At 42.5% G+C, this 16,771-nt stretch overlaps 1 protein-coding gene across 1 annotated transcript in view; it reads left to right on the forward strand.

Moving 5' to 3' along the window:
- Window positions 1-16,771, forward strand: part of RANBP9 (RAN binding protein 9) — a 94,117-nt gene that overhangs the window by 72,231 nt on the left and 5,115 nt on the right. The window contains exons 7-12 of the mRNA XM_004593108.3: window positions 49-161; window positions 2,036-2,144; window positions 3,789-3,979; window positions 5,214-5,358; window positions 8,998-9,119; window positions 10,561-10,712. Coding sequence (XP_004593165.2) covers window positions 49-161; window positions 2,036-2,144; window positions 3,789-3,979; window positions 5,214-5,358; window positions 8,998-9,119; window positions 10,561-10,712 — 832 coding nt within the window. The remainder of the gene's footprint in view (window positions 1-48; window positions 162-2,035; window positions 2,145-3,788; window positions 3,980-5,213; window positions 5,359-8,997; window positions 9,120-10,560; window positions 10,713-16,771) is intronic.

Consider the following 16,771-nt stretch of genomic DNA (forward strand, 5'->3'; position numbering starts at 1 on the left):
TATGTATTCTCTTGACTAAAAGACGTGTATTTCTTTTTTTATGTTAAGAATGGTTTCATCCTATTTAGTCCATCACGGGTACTGTGCCACAGCAGAGGCCTTTGCCAGATCTACAGACCAGACTGTTCTAGAAGAATTAGCTTCCATTAAGAACAGACAAAGTAAGAACCCTGGTGCATGGTTAACACTTGTTTGTAGATTATAGGTTTGCTTACTTTAACTTTTAGAAGTTTTATTTTGTAATTTAAACATGTTCAGATGCATTCATTTCAAAAAGATGCCTGTGAAATGTATTGTCATTGACATTTTAAAAGGTTGCTTCTAAAAAATTTGCACAGGGCTAGGAGCTTCAAATGTAGAGAGAAAATTTTGAAGAAATTTTTGTGAGAAATATCTTGATTGATAGGAGTGAAGCAAAAACAGTGAAACCGTGATGGCTGGGAAACAACTTTTTTTTTTTTTAAGATTTATTCATTTTATTACCGCCAGATATACACAGAGGAGAGAAAGAGAGGAAGATCTTCCGTCCGATGATTCACTCCCCAAGTGAGCCGCAACGGGCCGATGCGCACCAATCCGAAGCCGGGAACCTGGAACCTCTTCCAGGTCTCCCACGCGGGTGCAGTGTCCCAATGCATTGGGCCGTCCTCGACTGCTTTGCCAGGCCACAAGGAGAGAGCTGGATGGGAAGTGGAGCTGCCGGGACTAGAACCGGCGCCCATATGGGATCCCGGGGCGTTCAAGGCGAGGACTTTAGCAGCTAGGCCACGCCGCCGGGCCCGAAACAACTTTTTAAATAGGTTAAATCGCTTTGATAGCACTGATTATATCGTGTTGTAGTTAGTTGTGTATTTGTCTTATTCACTATCTTAACATGCTCTGTAGAACAGAGGTGATTGCTTACTCATTTTATATCCTCATCATCTAATTCAAAAAACATCCAAAAGATCGCGAATGCTCAATGAGGTCAAATTTAGATATTCCTAGAAGAGTTAGTACTATTTTTGTCTTTGGCTTAGTAGATCATCATATTTGATAAGACATTTTACTTTTTAAAGATTAATTTATTTAGAAGAGCTAGAAAGAGAGATAGTGAATAGGTTTTCCATTCACTGTTTTATTCCCTGAATGGCCACAGTGGCCAGTACTGCTGAAGTCTGAGGCTGAAGCTAGGAGCCTTTATCTCCATCTGGGTCTCCAGTGTGAATGCAGGCCCCAAATACCTAGGCTATCTTTTCTTGGCTTCCCAGGCATATCAGCAGGGAGATGGGTCAAAAGTGGGGCAGGCTGGACTCCAACGGAATCTGTTTTTGCATGAGGTACTGGCATTGCTCTGTGACTTACTATGCCACATGCTAGCCCCTTGATAGGAAATTTTAAATGTTGCTTCTTTTAAAACATGATCTTTTGCGCCTGCCACGATAGCGTAGTGGTTAAAGTCCTCGCCTTGAACACACCGGGATCCCATGTGGGTGCCAGTTCTAATCCTTGCAGCCCTGCTTCCCATCCAGCTCCCTGCTTGTGGCCTGGGAAAGCAGTGGAGAATGGCCCAAAGCCTTGGGACCCTGCACCCACATGGGAGACCTGGAGGAGGTTCCTGGCTCCTGGCTTTGGATGGACTTAGCTATGGCCGTTGCGGCTACTTGGGGAGTGAGCCATTGGATGGAAGATCTTCCTTGTCTCTCCTCTCTGTATATCTGCCTTTCCAATAAAAATAAATAAATCTAAAAAAAATTCTTAAAAACATGATCTTTTAATTTTATTGTTGTTTGTTAGATGTTTTTCCTATATTATTTGTATATTTGTGATTTTTAAAAAAAAATTGTGGTGAAGATACTTGTAACAATTTCTTAAATATACCCTAAATTTTTCTTGGATTGATTAATGAAATCTATACTTTTAGAAAAAGAGAATCCACACTAATTTTAAGCTAAAAATGTTTTGCTGATTGTTGTTTTCTGAGGATTTACTGAATTTGGTTCTACTTTTATTAAAGGAGAAAAATTTTTTTTTGCTTTTTGTTTTTTCTGGATAGGAATTCAAAAATTGGTATTAGCAGGAAGAATGGGAGAAGCCATCGAAACGACACAACAGTTATACCCAAGTTTACTTGAAAGAAATCCTAATCTCCTTTTCACATTAAAGTGAGTTTAATAAAATATTACATTTACTGTATGTGTCTTATCACAGTGTGTTATATAGTTAAAATCACCGTAATGGTTTCATATTCTTAATTTTATCTTGTTTGATCACAGCTTTGAAACATAATGCATGTGAGTAACAGGGTGTAACTAAACAGTTTGTGTTAAGAACTGTAAGCAAATGACATCTTTTACTTTGTATTTGCTATTTTGAATGTGTGACCTGACACTGTACTCAGTGAAAGTTAGTTCCCCATTATTCTCTCCTCAGTCCTCCGACCACATTCTACTTTGTGTCTCCAAGTTTGACAATTTTAGGTACCTGTATAAGTAGCATCATACCATATTTGTCCTTTTGTGAGTAGCTTGTTCACTTAGGGTAATGTCCTCAATACATCCATGTTGTGGCATGTGTCAAAATTTCCTTCCTTTGAAACAGACAGTAGTCTGTTGTATGTATGTACTACATTTGGGCTTATCTGTTCATGTGTTCATACATAGCTTCCTGCATTACTTCCACCTCTTGGCCCTCTTGAGTATTTCTGCTGTGAGTATAGTTGTACAGGTGCTTGTCCCAGCTTCTGGTAATACGCTCAGAAGAGGCAGTGCTGGGTCCTGTGGTGGTTGTGTGGTGTGTTTTATTCTGAAGAACTGCCCTACCATTTCCCGCAGTGGCTGCACCTATTTGTATTTCCACCAACCATGCACAAGAGTTCTGTTTCTCCATGTTCTTGCCAGCAATTGCTGTGTTTTTGTTCTTACTTTTTTTTTTGTAATAATAAGCCCAATTTGACATTTTTATTGCTTTATATGTATGAGTTTTTAAAAATTGTGTTGTTGAGCTTCAGAGTTCAGCGCAGAAATTCTTTGTAAGTCAAGTAACACAACTGCTTTGTCTAAATGAATGAATTTAAATGTTAGACTATTTTGGTTGAGATTAGGAAAGGGATTGGAGTGAGAAAGGGTAGGGAGAAGGCTTTGTGTATGTAGTGTCCATAAAACCATGGTCTTAGTCCCTAACTTATTTGCTGCACAAACACACATTCTCTCTGTTTCTCACACACACACTTGCACACACAGACACACTTCTTGTATTTAAATATGAGAGGCAGAGGGAGAGAGTACTTCATTTGCTGCTTTGTTCCCTGGATGCCTGCATTGGTCCCAGATGGGAGCCAGAAGTTCAGATCTCCCCCTGTGAGTGGCAGGGACCAACTGCTCAAGACTCACTGCCTCCCGGGAAGCTGGTTTGGGCCAGCCAGTGCTGGGATTCAAACCTGGGCACGCTGCTTTGGAATGTGGAAATGGGAACCATGTGGCTTTGCCTCTTCCACAAGTATTATTTTGGTGAAGGAATTTTTAGCTAGGAAACTAGTATGTATTTCTTTAGAGGTATGGATAGATTTTAATTTTCTTAGTGAAACCTGGTTAAGAAGATGATAATAGATGATACTACTGTGCTCTTGTGATATTTCCTATTTTTTTTTTTCTGGAAAATCTTAAATAGTACAATATATGAATTTTAACTTGTTATCTAAGACAAAACCTGTTGAGCAATACAGATTTAAAAATTTTTTTTCTGATATCTGTTGCTGATTAAGTTCATTGGATGATTATGTCTAAATTAATTTTTCTTTTTTCTTTTAGGGTGCGTCAGTTTATAGAAATGGTGAATGGTACAGATAGTGAAGTACGGTGTTTGGGAGGCCGAAGTCCAAAATCTCAAGACAGCTACCCTGTTAGTCCTCGACCCTTTAGTAGTCCAAGTATGAGCCCCAGCCACGGAATGAATATTCATAATTTAGCATCAGGCAAAGGAAGTACTGCACATTTTTCTGGTGAGATTCAATCTTACGATGTTTTCTTTAAGTTTTGCCATTTGTTATTTTGAGCCAGTTTTTTTTTTTTTTTTTTTTTAATGTTACCTTTTTATGTGTTTTGCAATTGTGTATGCTTGATCTCAAGATGTTCTGGATGAAGAACTGTAGGTTCAGACTCATGGGTTACATCAGTACCAGGCGCTCACTTAGAACGTGGATGTTTCTGAGACAAACTAGTTAATGAGCAGATTTCCTGAGGAAGGTCAGGCTGCAATCCTGTGTGTTTAGTAATGAAAAGGCACGGGCACGTGTGAAGGTGATCTGACCGAGTGTGATGCCCTGGGCCACTCAGCTGCCCAGCCGCCAGCTCTCAGCCTCTTTGTTCTCACTGAAGTGGCTGCCTGTCTGCCCACGGCGCAGTTCATTGTCGGCTGTCTTTGTTCAGCTCTCCAGTCTTACTTTTTGTAAGCAAAAGGCTCTCGTTTCTGGCTTTTGTGACATCACTTGTACAGGTTTATTTCTGATCCTGCTCAGTCATCTTTCCTGGATTGTCTCTAATTCTGTTTTTGTTTTGTTAAAACAACAAAAAAAGGGATGTTTCCCTTTTTCTTCTGGAAGACCTTTGCTTTTTCTCACAGTCAGTTGCGTGTGCTTGTTGTTTGTTACCACCTGAATTTATGTACACCAGCAGTGTGTGTGTGTGTGGTGAGGATGAGTCCCATGCTTGTGTGCCCAGCCACATCCCTCCGGAATAGTGTGTCTGCATGTCAGTCTTGGAGGAATGCTGAGCTTCTCTCTGTGGTGTGGAAAATGAGCATGTGGGTAACAAGTCACAGTCACATCATGCCTGTCAAGATGGAGTGCATGTACAGTGGTAGTCCCCTGAGACTGAGATGGAGCTGGACCTGAGCTGTCACAGGGTATCTGCTTGGCCTGTACTCTGCTCAGGGTTACAGTTGCTGCCATGTTTGCTGAGAGTGTATTCCTGTCATTAAGAGACAAGAAAGACTGCTGCCCTTGTAAGGCGGTTGTGAACATGAAGGAGAACCGTAATTAAGTCTTCAATAAGTGTTAGGGGAGATACTAATTACAGCACACAATTAAGTGCTCTTAGGATCTTCTCAAAGAAGTAATCAGTTTGCTATTCAATTCATTCAGTGACTTTCACATCTTGAAAGTCGAAATTAAAATGGGGACTTGTTTGGTCCTTGCTGTGTGCTATCTTCTCCCTCCCTTCCCCCCTTTTTTTCAGGTTTTGAAAGTTGTAGTAATGGTGTCATATCTAATAAAGCACATCAGTCATATTGCCATAGTAAACACCCATCATCCAGTTTGAATGTACCAGAACTGAACAGTATAAATATGTCAAGATCACAACAGCTTAATAACTTTACCAGGTATGTGACTTCTGCAATTCTTGCATTCTTGGTTATCGTTATTATTATTAATAGGTTTGAATGAATTTTAATTTGAATGAATTGTATGAACTGAAATCAGTTCCTAACCTGAGAATTGGATTTGAAGGAATTGAAGTTCATTAAATGAAATTGGGACCTGAAATTTCCTAAGGGTAAGGAATCTGTCTCAGAGCTCTAACGTCTTCAGGTGTGCTCATGAGTTCTTAGTTCCTCCTTTCTCTGCTGCCCTCTTCAGAGGGTAACGACAGATTGAAGGCTCTGCCCACCAACCACAAATCTCTATAAATGGTCACTAAATGCCATTTGTTGTTTCCAAGTTAAGTCATGCTAATACCTGCTTATTTAACCTCTAATTTTTTTTTAAAAGATACTTTTTTAAAATTTACTCTTATTGCATAGTCAAATATACGGACAGGACACTCACCAAGCGGCCACAATGGCTGGAGCTGTGCCATCTGAAGCTAGGAGCCCGGAGCCTTTCCAGGTCTCCCAAGTGCAGGGTCCCAACGCTTTGGGCCATCCTCAACTGCTTTCCCAGTCCACAAGCAAGGAGCTGAATGGGAAGCAGAGCCGCTGGGATTAGAACTGGTGCCCATATGGGATCTCGGGACAAGCAAGGCGAGGACTTTAGCACTAGGCTACTGTGCCAGGCCCAATCTCTAATGTTAACTTAGTCTTCCAACTGTTTTTCCTCTGTGGAAAGTTTCTTGCTGTAATGCATCAAATGTTTTCTCAGTTAAAAGTAATTATAGAGAACCTTTTCTGAAAGCTTGTGTATGGCAGATGACTGAGTTGTTCAGCAACCATTAGCATGAGGGCTGTGAGTACCTGTCAGGTTCCAGACATGCTGTTATGTTAGGTCTGGTGTCTAGTTTTGAGGTGCTTAGAGATCTAAGATCTGCTGCAGTGTACTCTGAACCTTGAGATTCATTAAGCCTTTAGGTTCTGATGTGTAATCATTTAAATTGAATCCTCATATGGAAGAGCGAGTCCTTAGGCATTCAGCCAACCCAAGTCATTCAGCATCGGAGTCAGTTTAATGTTGGTTTAGTCCTGTAAAATGAACCAGCGATAACACAGCTTTTTGCGGGAGTGTTGAATGTACCATTTCTTATTGAAGTAAAGATAACCTACTGTGGAATTTTAAAAGAATTTTTAATATGGAATTTATAAAAAGATGTATTTGTGTATTCGAAAGAGTTACAAGAAAAAGAACTTTGATCTGTTGTTTCACTCTCCAAATTGTGGCAATGGCCAGGGTAAAGCCGGGTTAAAGCCATAAGCCTGGGGCTCAATCTGGATCTCCCATGTGCTTAGCAGGGACTCAAGTACTTGGGCCATCTGCTGTGGAGAAACCAGGACTTGAAAGGCGTGTGGGATGCCAGTTACAGATGGTAGTTTAACTGTGCCACAGTGCCAGCTCCTTAATGTAGAATTTTAATGAAGTATGATCTTACAGAAAGGTGTCTGTGCAAAAAATAAAACCTGTTAGGAAATTGATAACCCAGAAATCTTAGTTAATCTGCCAATCACACATAGCAGAAATTTACAAAAGAGATTGTGTTGTGCAACCCAGGTTACAATGGAATGCCACAGGACTCTCCTGGAAAGAGCAGATAAAGAGATTTCATTCTTAAACTGTGTCACATAATACAATGTAATTAATGAATTTAAAATAAAATTTAAAAAAAAAAAAAAGAGATTTCATTCTTTCCAGGGTTGCATTCCACAGAACAACCTAAGGCTGGCAAAATGTAAAGTTAGTGGTCTGTAGTAAACAGTTATGAATGAGAATGATTAAAGTTAGCATTCTGTGCTTTATAATTGGTACTTTCTCATTGATAATGGATTCTGCCCTTGCACAAGTGCCGTGAGTTCATGAATGTTTCTGTTAAATACTGTGTCGTGGCAGGAAGTTGCTCAGCAGACACATTATTACCTGAGTTTACGAAAGCAAGCTTAAAGGATGTTGAATACATAGCTGCCTCCCTTATGTGCAGCGCAGAAGGCAAAGAAGTAAACTTTTGATGTGACAAACAGGGACAGATTTTTGTAGCTGGTAGTGGCCTTCATTGCCGTATTGTGAAGCAGGCAAAAATGGTACTAGCTACTTCAACCATTTTACAGATGTGGAGCTGATATCAGGAAGTGAATGATACTTTTGTAAGGCAACAGTTAGTAGATAAGTTCCAGAGCTGAGACCTGTTGCCAGGGTTTCTGACTGGCAAATCTGTATATTTTTCTTGGTATGCCCACCACCTGAACTGCTTTTCTTCACCTCCATCATGACATCTGTTCAAGCTGCAACACTCAAGGTCAGGTGTCACCTCTTCCAGTATGCTTTCCTTGATTTCCATCTGCATCAAAAAATCTTACCAGTCCTTGTGATTAACTCTCAGCATAGTACTGATGAGATTTTTTTAGCTGTTGCTGCCAGAGAACAATGATTGTTTCATAAAGCCCTTTACGCCCAACATAGAACATGCCTCAGAGCACTTACCTGTGTGTTAAGTGAGTAAATGCCTCACAGATACCAAGTACAATTGTCCGAACAAAAAACAGGTGGGAGCTTAGTACTTACTGAAATCACTGAAAGCTATAATGATAAATATTTTTCATTAAGCATTCTTTAAAACAAAAGTGTAGTATAAAGATTTGACTAACAGGAGTATTTGCATGCATATGTGAACACATACATGCTCATTCCATAGTGTTCACTAGTGATAACATCTGGGTCACTTTTTATTAAATAAATATGTATTTTGTAATAAGAAATTTTGTTCTTTCAACAGTCTCTAATTTTTTTTTATTGTTTACTTCTGGATTGAGTAGTCATTGCCTAGTTCATTAGGGAAAAGGCGAAGATTAGCTCTTTATTATTACTTAGAGTGTGAATGGTTCTAAAGGATTGATTTTGACAAGTTAATTATTTCCAGATAGAGTTATTGGCAAATTGATATGCATTCAGTGTGCAGTGAGTGAAGATGTCAAACAATGTAAGGCAACAAAGATATAAAGATTAAGATGAGATGAGGCAATGCTTGAGCATCATTAGCCAATGAGACACATGTGAGGAAAAGTGTTGCGGTGCCGAAGAGGCAGAAGGTGAGACTGAGTCAGATGTTGAAGTATTATTGGGAAAGAGGGCGTACTTGGGAAATAAGCACAAATGCCAAAATGGAAAACGTGAAAAACTTAGTCCTGATACAGATTGAATATAAGGTCAGGAAAGAGTGAACTGGATTTCAGCAGGGCTGGCCCAAGAGCTGCTGGGGTAGCAGTTGGTGAACAGTATGTAGTCCTGGTTATGAGCACTTTGATAGGATTGTTGTGCCAAAGTGTGATTTTTTTTCTGTGTTGGTGTGAAGTCCTGAGCCACCACCTCCCACACTTAGCACATGTCCATCCCCCCCCACCCCCGTCTCCAGGGATATAGACTTGGTAAATGTCATCTCTGTGGTTTTGAATACGTTGAGATTTAACTGCATATCTGTTTGCAGATTGCTGTTGTCTTATGAAACTAGTTTGTAGGTAGGCTGTGTAGTTGAGAAATGATTGATCTTAAAGTAGGTTGCAAGTATGATCTTTCTAAAACTAGGTTTGTTTTTTCATTTTCAGTAATGATGTAGACATGGAAACAGATCACTACCCCAATGGAGTTGGAGAGACCTCATCCAATGGTTTCCTAAATGGTAGTTCTAAACATGACCACGAAATGGAAGACTGGGACACCGAAATGGGTCTGCAGTGATATTTCTTATATTTTTAATAACAAATGATGGGTACAAGGTTATGTTTTTCTTGTACTGATGAGCATAAACCTAGTTCAGTGATGGTTCTGCCTTAGGAGACTGGTCGTTAGAGTAGTTACTTCCAAATTCCTTGTGAAGGTTAGGTGCCAGTTTTGTTTGCTGAATGAGCTGTTTAGGCTGAACTCTAGTACTATCATTAATGGAGCTTTTCTAATTAGTGTTGAGCTTTTAGGGTACTTAAGGGCAGAGATAGATTTTTCACACATTATTTTAATAGAGCCAGGCCAAGTGGGTCGAAAGGCTTTTTCATGTTCTAGCCAACTTGTCAAACAATTTCTTACTCGTCCACTGAAAACATGAATAACTGCCCAGTGCTGTCTGTGGTAAATAGTAGGTGCTTACATATGAGCTCACCCCCACCAAGAAATATATATGTAAGATAGCTTAGAGGTGATAATATAAAATTTTATTTTGTAGACAACTTACATAGTAAATTTTAACTGAAAATGTATTGAAACTTTGCTTGTTGGAATTGCATGAAAACATTATGTTTCCTAATATTTCAAAATTAAAAGATACTTATTTGCCTAAATTCTTAAAAAAAAAAGGGGGGGGGGCAGCCTGGTTTTCCACGTGAGACACCTGTCAGCAGCTTCCGCTTCCTTAGGGGTAATGTAAGCCTAGTGATTAAGAAGAGGAGTTCTAGGACCAGAGTACTTGGATTTTATTTCTACAACCTCTACTTCCCAGCTCTGTGATCTTAGACAAATCACTTGAACTGTTGTGTGCGTCAGCATCTTCATCTGTAAAATGGGTGTAATGACAGCTGCCTAGGTCACTGTGAAGGGTAAAGCTAAGGAGAGTGCTTAGTGTGTTAGCTGTTATCATCACCTGTATATTAATGATTTGTATTTTTCTACTTACATTATTGATCAATGAAGTAATAGTTGTCAATATACATAAAAATCATTTTCTAAAAATAGTGTAATTATTTTAAATATTATAACGTGGTCTCTTCTGTGTTTTTATTCCCATTATTTGGCGTCTAGGAACATTCTGTTTCATCTCTGTTCAATGATAGTTTAAAAAAAGACTTGGGAGGCGATTGCTGGTTTTTTTTTTTTCCTTTGTTACTGTTGCCTGCTGTAGTTTTAGAGGCTGGCACATGCCAGGATACTTCCTGACACTGAACAGTTGTCTCATGACTCCGCTGCCTGCAAGGCTCCTGATCTCAGACTCCGAGAGCTCTAGATCAGGTGTAACATTTAACTGCAGAATTCCTTGTTAAGTTAAGCAAAAGTCTTTATATTTAGATAAAATTAAAGTGGTTACTAATTAACAGGTATATAATGCGTAAGAAATGTGTATTCATTTCTTGTTTGCACTCGGTTCTGTGAGGTAGTTAAATACTACTTTGTTTTGCTTACAGAAGTTGATTCGAGTCAGTTAAGACGCCAGCTATGTGGAGGAAGTCAAGCTGCTATCGAAAGAATGATCCATTTTGGAAGAGAGCTGCAAGCAATGAGTGAACAGCTGAGGAGGGAATGTGGCAAGAACACGGCAAATAAGAAAATGTTGAAGGTAAATATGCTTTTTTTTTGGAAATTTAAAAATGTGAAAAAAGGAACTGAAAACGTGTTTTTTTAAGAGTTTGATATTTCTTTTCTTTTTTTAATTTATTTTATTTGTTTGATGATAATTACAGGGTTGATCAGGGTGGGAAGGACTGAGGATCTCGGAAAAGTGGGTGAAATGTTTCCTAATTCTGCATTTCTTCTTGTCCCGGGGGAAGGGGAGGAATGAAGGGGGAAGCCACATCCAGCCTCCCAAGTGTCCCAGCACCCAGGGATGGAGAACCGCCATTCAGTATCAACCTAGGGTCCTGCTCTAGTGCATGTTCTGAGGATTCTGATCAAGTGATTTGGATAATTCTGAAATGCTGTCGATTTCACCAATCCAAGGGGAGGCAACCCTCCCAATGTCCATTGCTGCCATAGTCGATCTCAAGTCTCCATTCACCTAGATTTTTGCTGGCATTGTTTGCTGGGATAGTTGTCCGGTTTGCTCTGTACTCCTTTCTTTATGAAGGTATCAACTGGGCTGCCATATTCTCCATGTGCATCGGTGTCTGTGTCCGCTGCTATGCCTTTTTCACTTTGGGGCAGGACCAAGGACTGGGGCCAGGCGGCATGAGTCTTGCCGGATCCCCAGCCCCCAGGGCTCACGAATTCAGCACCCACATCACATGTAGGCCTCAGGACCTAGGCCTGGCGACCTAAGCCCTACCTGGGACTCATGAATCCAGTACCCACCGCTCAGGCAGGCCAAGGGACCAGGGCCACATTGCCCACCCCTGAGACTCACGAACCCATCGTCAACTTTGCAGGCAAGCTCAAGGACTTGCGTCAGGCAACCTGAACCACTCAGGCTGGCCCCGGCACCAGGGCAGGTGACCTGAAGGGTCTGAAACATATTTTGTAAAGACATTAAGCAGTGTGCTAGTAAGTCTTGTTGGGGAAGTTGGCCCCACTGACTCCTCTCCTGTAAGAGTGAAAATGTTAGACGTGGTCAGGAAACCCTGGTCTGCTGGAAAGAGTGTCATGAACTGAATCCCATTTCTACTACTTATCAGTGTTACATGCCCTTTCTTAGTTTTATTTTCCCAGCTGTAGAATTGGCATAGTTATTAGAACTCTGTGTGTAGATAAAGCTGTAGATTTGAGATATTTTTATTATTTTAGTAAATAAAAAAGTGTTACTGAGCTTTCAGTAGTGGAGGGGAAAACAAGTGTATTCACTGTGTTCAGTGCTTCCTCCACTATCAAGTGTGGATTGACTGTACAATGTGTGGCTTCCATTTTTGTGGGGATTAGGGAAGGGTTGAGTTATCTCTCGTGGCCAGAACAGGCTAAAATACAGGGTCTGAGTCCAGCAGGCTAGCTGGGGAGTCCAAGAGTCTTCGCCTGGGTTGACCTCAAACCTCTGTGCACCAGCTAGGCCAGGGCCAGGTTCGATCTGTCACCTGCACCAGCCAACACACATACTGGTGGATGGAGCTACCTGGGCACTTCCTCCTCAGTCGCATGTCTCATGTGAACCAAATGGTGCTGTGGTGCAGCCCAGCCAGCCTGCCACAATCTACTCATACCAGCAGGTGCTGCAGCCTAGTCAGGGCGACCCTTAAATAACCCCCACCAGGCCTACAATGTGACCCTGATTTTTGTACATGTTAGCCTTTGCTTTGTTCATGCCTACGTCCCACCTGGCTTCAGGTACACCTCTGGGTGCTCTGGCTTAGCTCAGTCTGACCAGCTTCAGACCTGGCCCACACAAATGCTCATGAGTGCTGCAGCCTTGCCTGGCTTGGCCTGCCCTCAGCCCTGGCTGTTGTGCTCACCAGCAGGAGCTGCAGTCTAGTAGGGAAGTTTGCTAAGTTCCCCTGCCAGGCCTGCCCTCAGCTCCAGATCCCACACATGCTGACAGGTGCAGCACCTTGCCTTGGCGTAGTCTGCCCTCAGTTCTGGGCTTTGCATGTTCCAGCAGGTGCTGCAGCCTAGCCTGGGTTGGCCTCCTCAGCCCCAGCTCCTGTGAGTATCAGATGAGTTCTGTGGTCCAGCCAGTGTTTGGAATCCTACCCAGTCATATATCACTTTCACAACAGGGATACGTTCTAAGAAATGCATGGTTGGGCAGTTTCATCATTGCAAACATTCTAGAGTTTATGCTTGCACAAACCTAAGTGGGGGTATAGTCTGGGCTGTGAGGTAGAACCTGTTATTCCTTCTGCCCCGTAGAAACACAGGAGGAAGGCCCGGCGGTGTGGCCTAGCGGCTAAAGTCCTTGCCTTGAAAGCCCCGGGATCCCATATGGGCACCGGTTCTAATACCGGCAGCTCCACTTCCCATCCAGCTCCCTGCTTGTGGCCTGGGAAAGCAGTCGAGGACGGCCCAAAGCTTTGGGACCCTGCACCCGCGTGGGAGACCCGAAAGAGGTTCCTGGTTCCTGGCTTTGGATTGGCGCGCATCGACCCGTTGCGGCTCACTTGGGGAGTGAATCATCGGATGGAAGATCTTCCTCTCTGTCTCTCCTCCTCTGTGTATATCTGGCTGTAATAAAATGAATAAATCTTTAAAAAAAAAAAAAGAAAGAAAAAAGAAACACAGGAGGAAAGTGGTGTGGTCAGGAGTCTCAGTACAGAACCAGTATATGACATTGCGGCAGGCATAGCAGGACAGAATTGTGTTACCATGAATGTATTTAGAAATTGCAGTGTAGTAAGTTTATTATCAAGTAGTGTGCTCGTTACATGATTACACATGCCATCCTTTTTTGTGACTGGCACGGCAGACGGTGTATTTCAAGCAGCATGATACAGACGGGGCCGTGTACCCTGCTCCATGGTAGGATTTTCAGCTCTAGTTTAGCCTTAGGGAACCACTTTGTGGTTCAGACTGTACTTAAGTTGGGGATGATTTGATTAAAGTTGGAGATAAGGTTTACTAAGATGCTTTCCTGTAAGCTGGGCTTGTGTTTGCACATAGAGCAGCCAGCATGTGCATGCTGGGTGTAGTGGGGCCCTGGAGGGGCGTGGGCCATTGTTGGAGCATCGCACAGCCAGCATGTTTGGCTTTTCACTTTTCCATCTGGTTTTATCAGTCCTGTTGTCTTTGCTTTTCCTCCCTGCCTGATTTGGTTTCTTCAGGAGCTAGTTATTGAACTTTGGCAGTATGGGGGAGAGCCCCAGAGGTTCAGCTAGGACTGAATGGGCCCAGCAGCCAAATGAATGAAGCAGGCAGAACTTGTTAGAGTTGGGCTGTCCATAAGCTGTTTCAAATAGTAAGCAAAGTATGAGTAGAGTTGGAAAATCTTACCTAATAATGTCACCTTTCCCTCAGCAATTTTTTTGTTAATGTTTTTATTTAAAAATAAAACACTGTGCCACAGTATGTTTTGTGCCTGAACCCCAAGTACATTATGATTATAGTGACTATCTTTAGAAAAGATTTTTTTTATCCAGAATGAGTTACAGAGAAAGAAGCCACAAGATAGCTCCATTTGCTGGTTCACTCCCTACTTGGCTCCAGCAGGCTGGGCGGGGCCAGGCGCAAGCCAAAAACTTCATCTCACATGGCAGCAAGGGTCTGAGCATCTGGGCTATTCTCTGCTTCTGCTCCCAGGCACATTGGCAGGGAGCTGGATCAAAACAAGAGCAGCAGGACATGAACCGGCACCCCTGTGAGATACCAGCACTGCAAGTAGCAGCTTTACTGGCTGTGCTACAGTCCCAACTCCTGTATTGTTTGTACTTACAGGTCTTAAAAACTTATTCCCTTCTGGTTTCTATGCATCGCTACAAGATTCTTTTGTATAGCTGTATCAGTTTCCGTGTTACGGGCCTGTTGGATTTTGCTGTTTGGTTTTGTGTCAGGTGCTTTAGTGATATATTTTGACGTTTCGTTACTTTTATTCTTTAAAATTGCTCTACTAAGCTGAAGTCTCAGATAGTAACAGTGAAAGAAGGGGAACACCCTTTTGAGTGTTAAGCCTTCCTGGCATCACCAGTGAGATTTTACAATAGGGTTTAAGGTGGTGTTGTGTGGCTCGTCTCGCTTTAGAGAAGGGCAAGGTGCTGCATGCTCACTGCCGAGAGCTTAGTGGCGTACACTGTGTGTTAATTTTGTGCTCCATTTCTCGCTTACAGACTCATTCTACATGCTTTGTGGTGTATGTGAACCTTTTACGTTTAAGTCTAAATGCGTAGTATCTTTCACAAATATCATTTTATTTGCTGAAACAGTTTCACCTTTTATTGTGTGGTTTGGGGGATATGTTGGGATGTGACTCTTACCCTGGTTCCTGCCACACTCCTCTTTGCCTCAGCCTTGCTTGACCTGGGCCTCGAGCCTGGGCCTGGGAGCATGTGTCTGCCTTTCCCACCAGACTGCGAGGGCCTGGAAGCAGTGGCTGGTCTTAAGCATTGCCATCCACATCCCCACTCAACAGCAGCTGTATTGAGGAAAGATTTGTTGAATTGTGCAGAAAATGAAATATGAGAGCAAAATTTTCCTTTACTAACCGTCTAGAAAATTAGGGAAGCAAGAAACTGCCCTTCCCAAAAGCATTTGTACAGTGCCAGCTGTGTGATCTTACCCTTTCTGCCTGGCTTGACTTCGTTCTGAGATACATGTCATAGCACCAGCCTCAGAAGAGATTTTTTTTAAAGATTTATTTATTTATTTTATTGGAAAGGTGTATATACAGAGAGGAGATCTCCTGTCTGATGGTTCACTCCCCAAGCAGCCGTAGCGGCTGGAGCTGAGCCAATCAGGAGCCAGGAGCTCTTCTGGGTCTCCCACGTGGGTGCAGGGTCCCAAGGCATTGGGCCGTCCTCGACTGCTTTCCCAAGCCACAGGCAGGGAGCTGGATGGGAAGCGGGGCTGCCAGGATCAGAACTGGCACCCAAATGTGATCCTGGCATGTGCAAGGCAAGGACCTTAATCACTAAGCAATGGTGCTGGGCCCTCAAAAGAGAATTTTAAAGGATAGAAACTGATTCATGTCCTTGCTTGAAACATGGCTTTGCACAGTGGCAGTACATAATAAATTACCATTGCATATCTTCCCTAGGATGGAGTTATCATTTTAAGTAATAATAATGTAGTCTTAAATGTATTTGTTTTTGCTAATAGTTATTTATTTTTATTACATTTACAGAGAGAAAGAGAGACAGAGATCTTCCATCTGGCTCACTCCCCAGATGGCCTCAACAGAGGGAGCTGAGCTGATCTGAAGCCAGAGCCTGGAGTCTGGAGCCTTCTCCAGACCTCCCAAGCAGGTGCAGGGTCCTGAGGCTTTGGGCCATCTTCTGCTGTCTTCCCAGGTCACAAGCAGGGAGCTGGGTGGAAAGTGGAACAGCCAGGATATGAACTGGAGCCCATATGGAATCCTGGCACTTGAAAGATGAGGATGGGGCCTGGCACGGTGGCCTAACGGTTAAAGTCCTTGCTTTGAACGTGCCAGGATCCCATATGGGCGCTGGTTCTAATCCCGGCATCTCCATTTCCCATCCAGCTCTCTGCTTGTGGCGGGGGAAATCAGTCAAGGACAGCCCAAAGCCTTGGGACCCTGCACCTGTGTGGGAGACCTGGAGGGATCCTGGCTTCGGATCGGCACAGCACCGGCCGTTGCGGTCACTTGGGGAGTGAATCATCGGATGGAAGATCTTCCTCTCTCTCTCTCCTCCTCTCTGTATATACGCCTTTCCAATAAAAATAAAATACATCTTAAAAAAGATGAGGATTTAGCAGCTGAGCAATCAGTTTGAGATTTGGCTCTGCAGCGTTTCACCTTTTTCATGGCATGTCAGGATGCAGGCCCTTTGACAGTTTTGGGTGAAGTGCTTATGTGTTCCATTTGCTCTTTGGTTGTGCAAGTCCTTCAGTGTATCCTCTCCAGAAGGGTACTGCCCTATTAGGTAGTTGCAGTGTGATTTAAGTCTTGAGCAACAACCAGTTTTTAGAATTACTATGATTAGAGTTCTCTGTACAGGATAATCTTTCTGTGGTAAGTTTTCGTTGGGCTGGGGGCCGGAGACAGAAGCAAGTAGCTGCCTGAGGTGCAGGTTACTGTTAGCTGGCTTG

This window comes from Ochotona princeps, chromosome 1 (assembly GCF_030435755.1).
Source record: "Ochotona princeps isolate mOchPri1 chromosome 1, mOchPri1.hap1, whole genome shotgun sequence".
NCBI classification, from domain to species: domain Eukaryota; kingdom Metazoa; phylum Chordata; class Mammalia; order Lagomorpha; family Ochotonidae; genus Ochotona; species Ochotona princeps.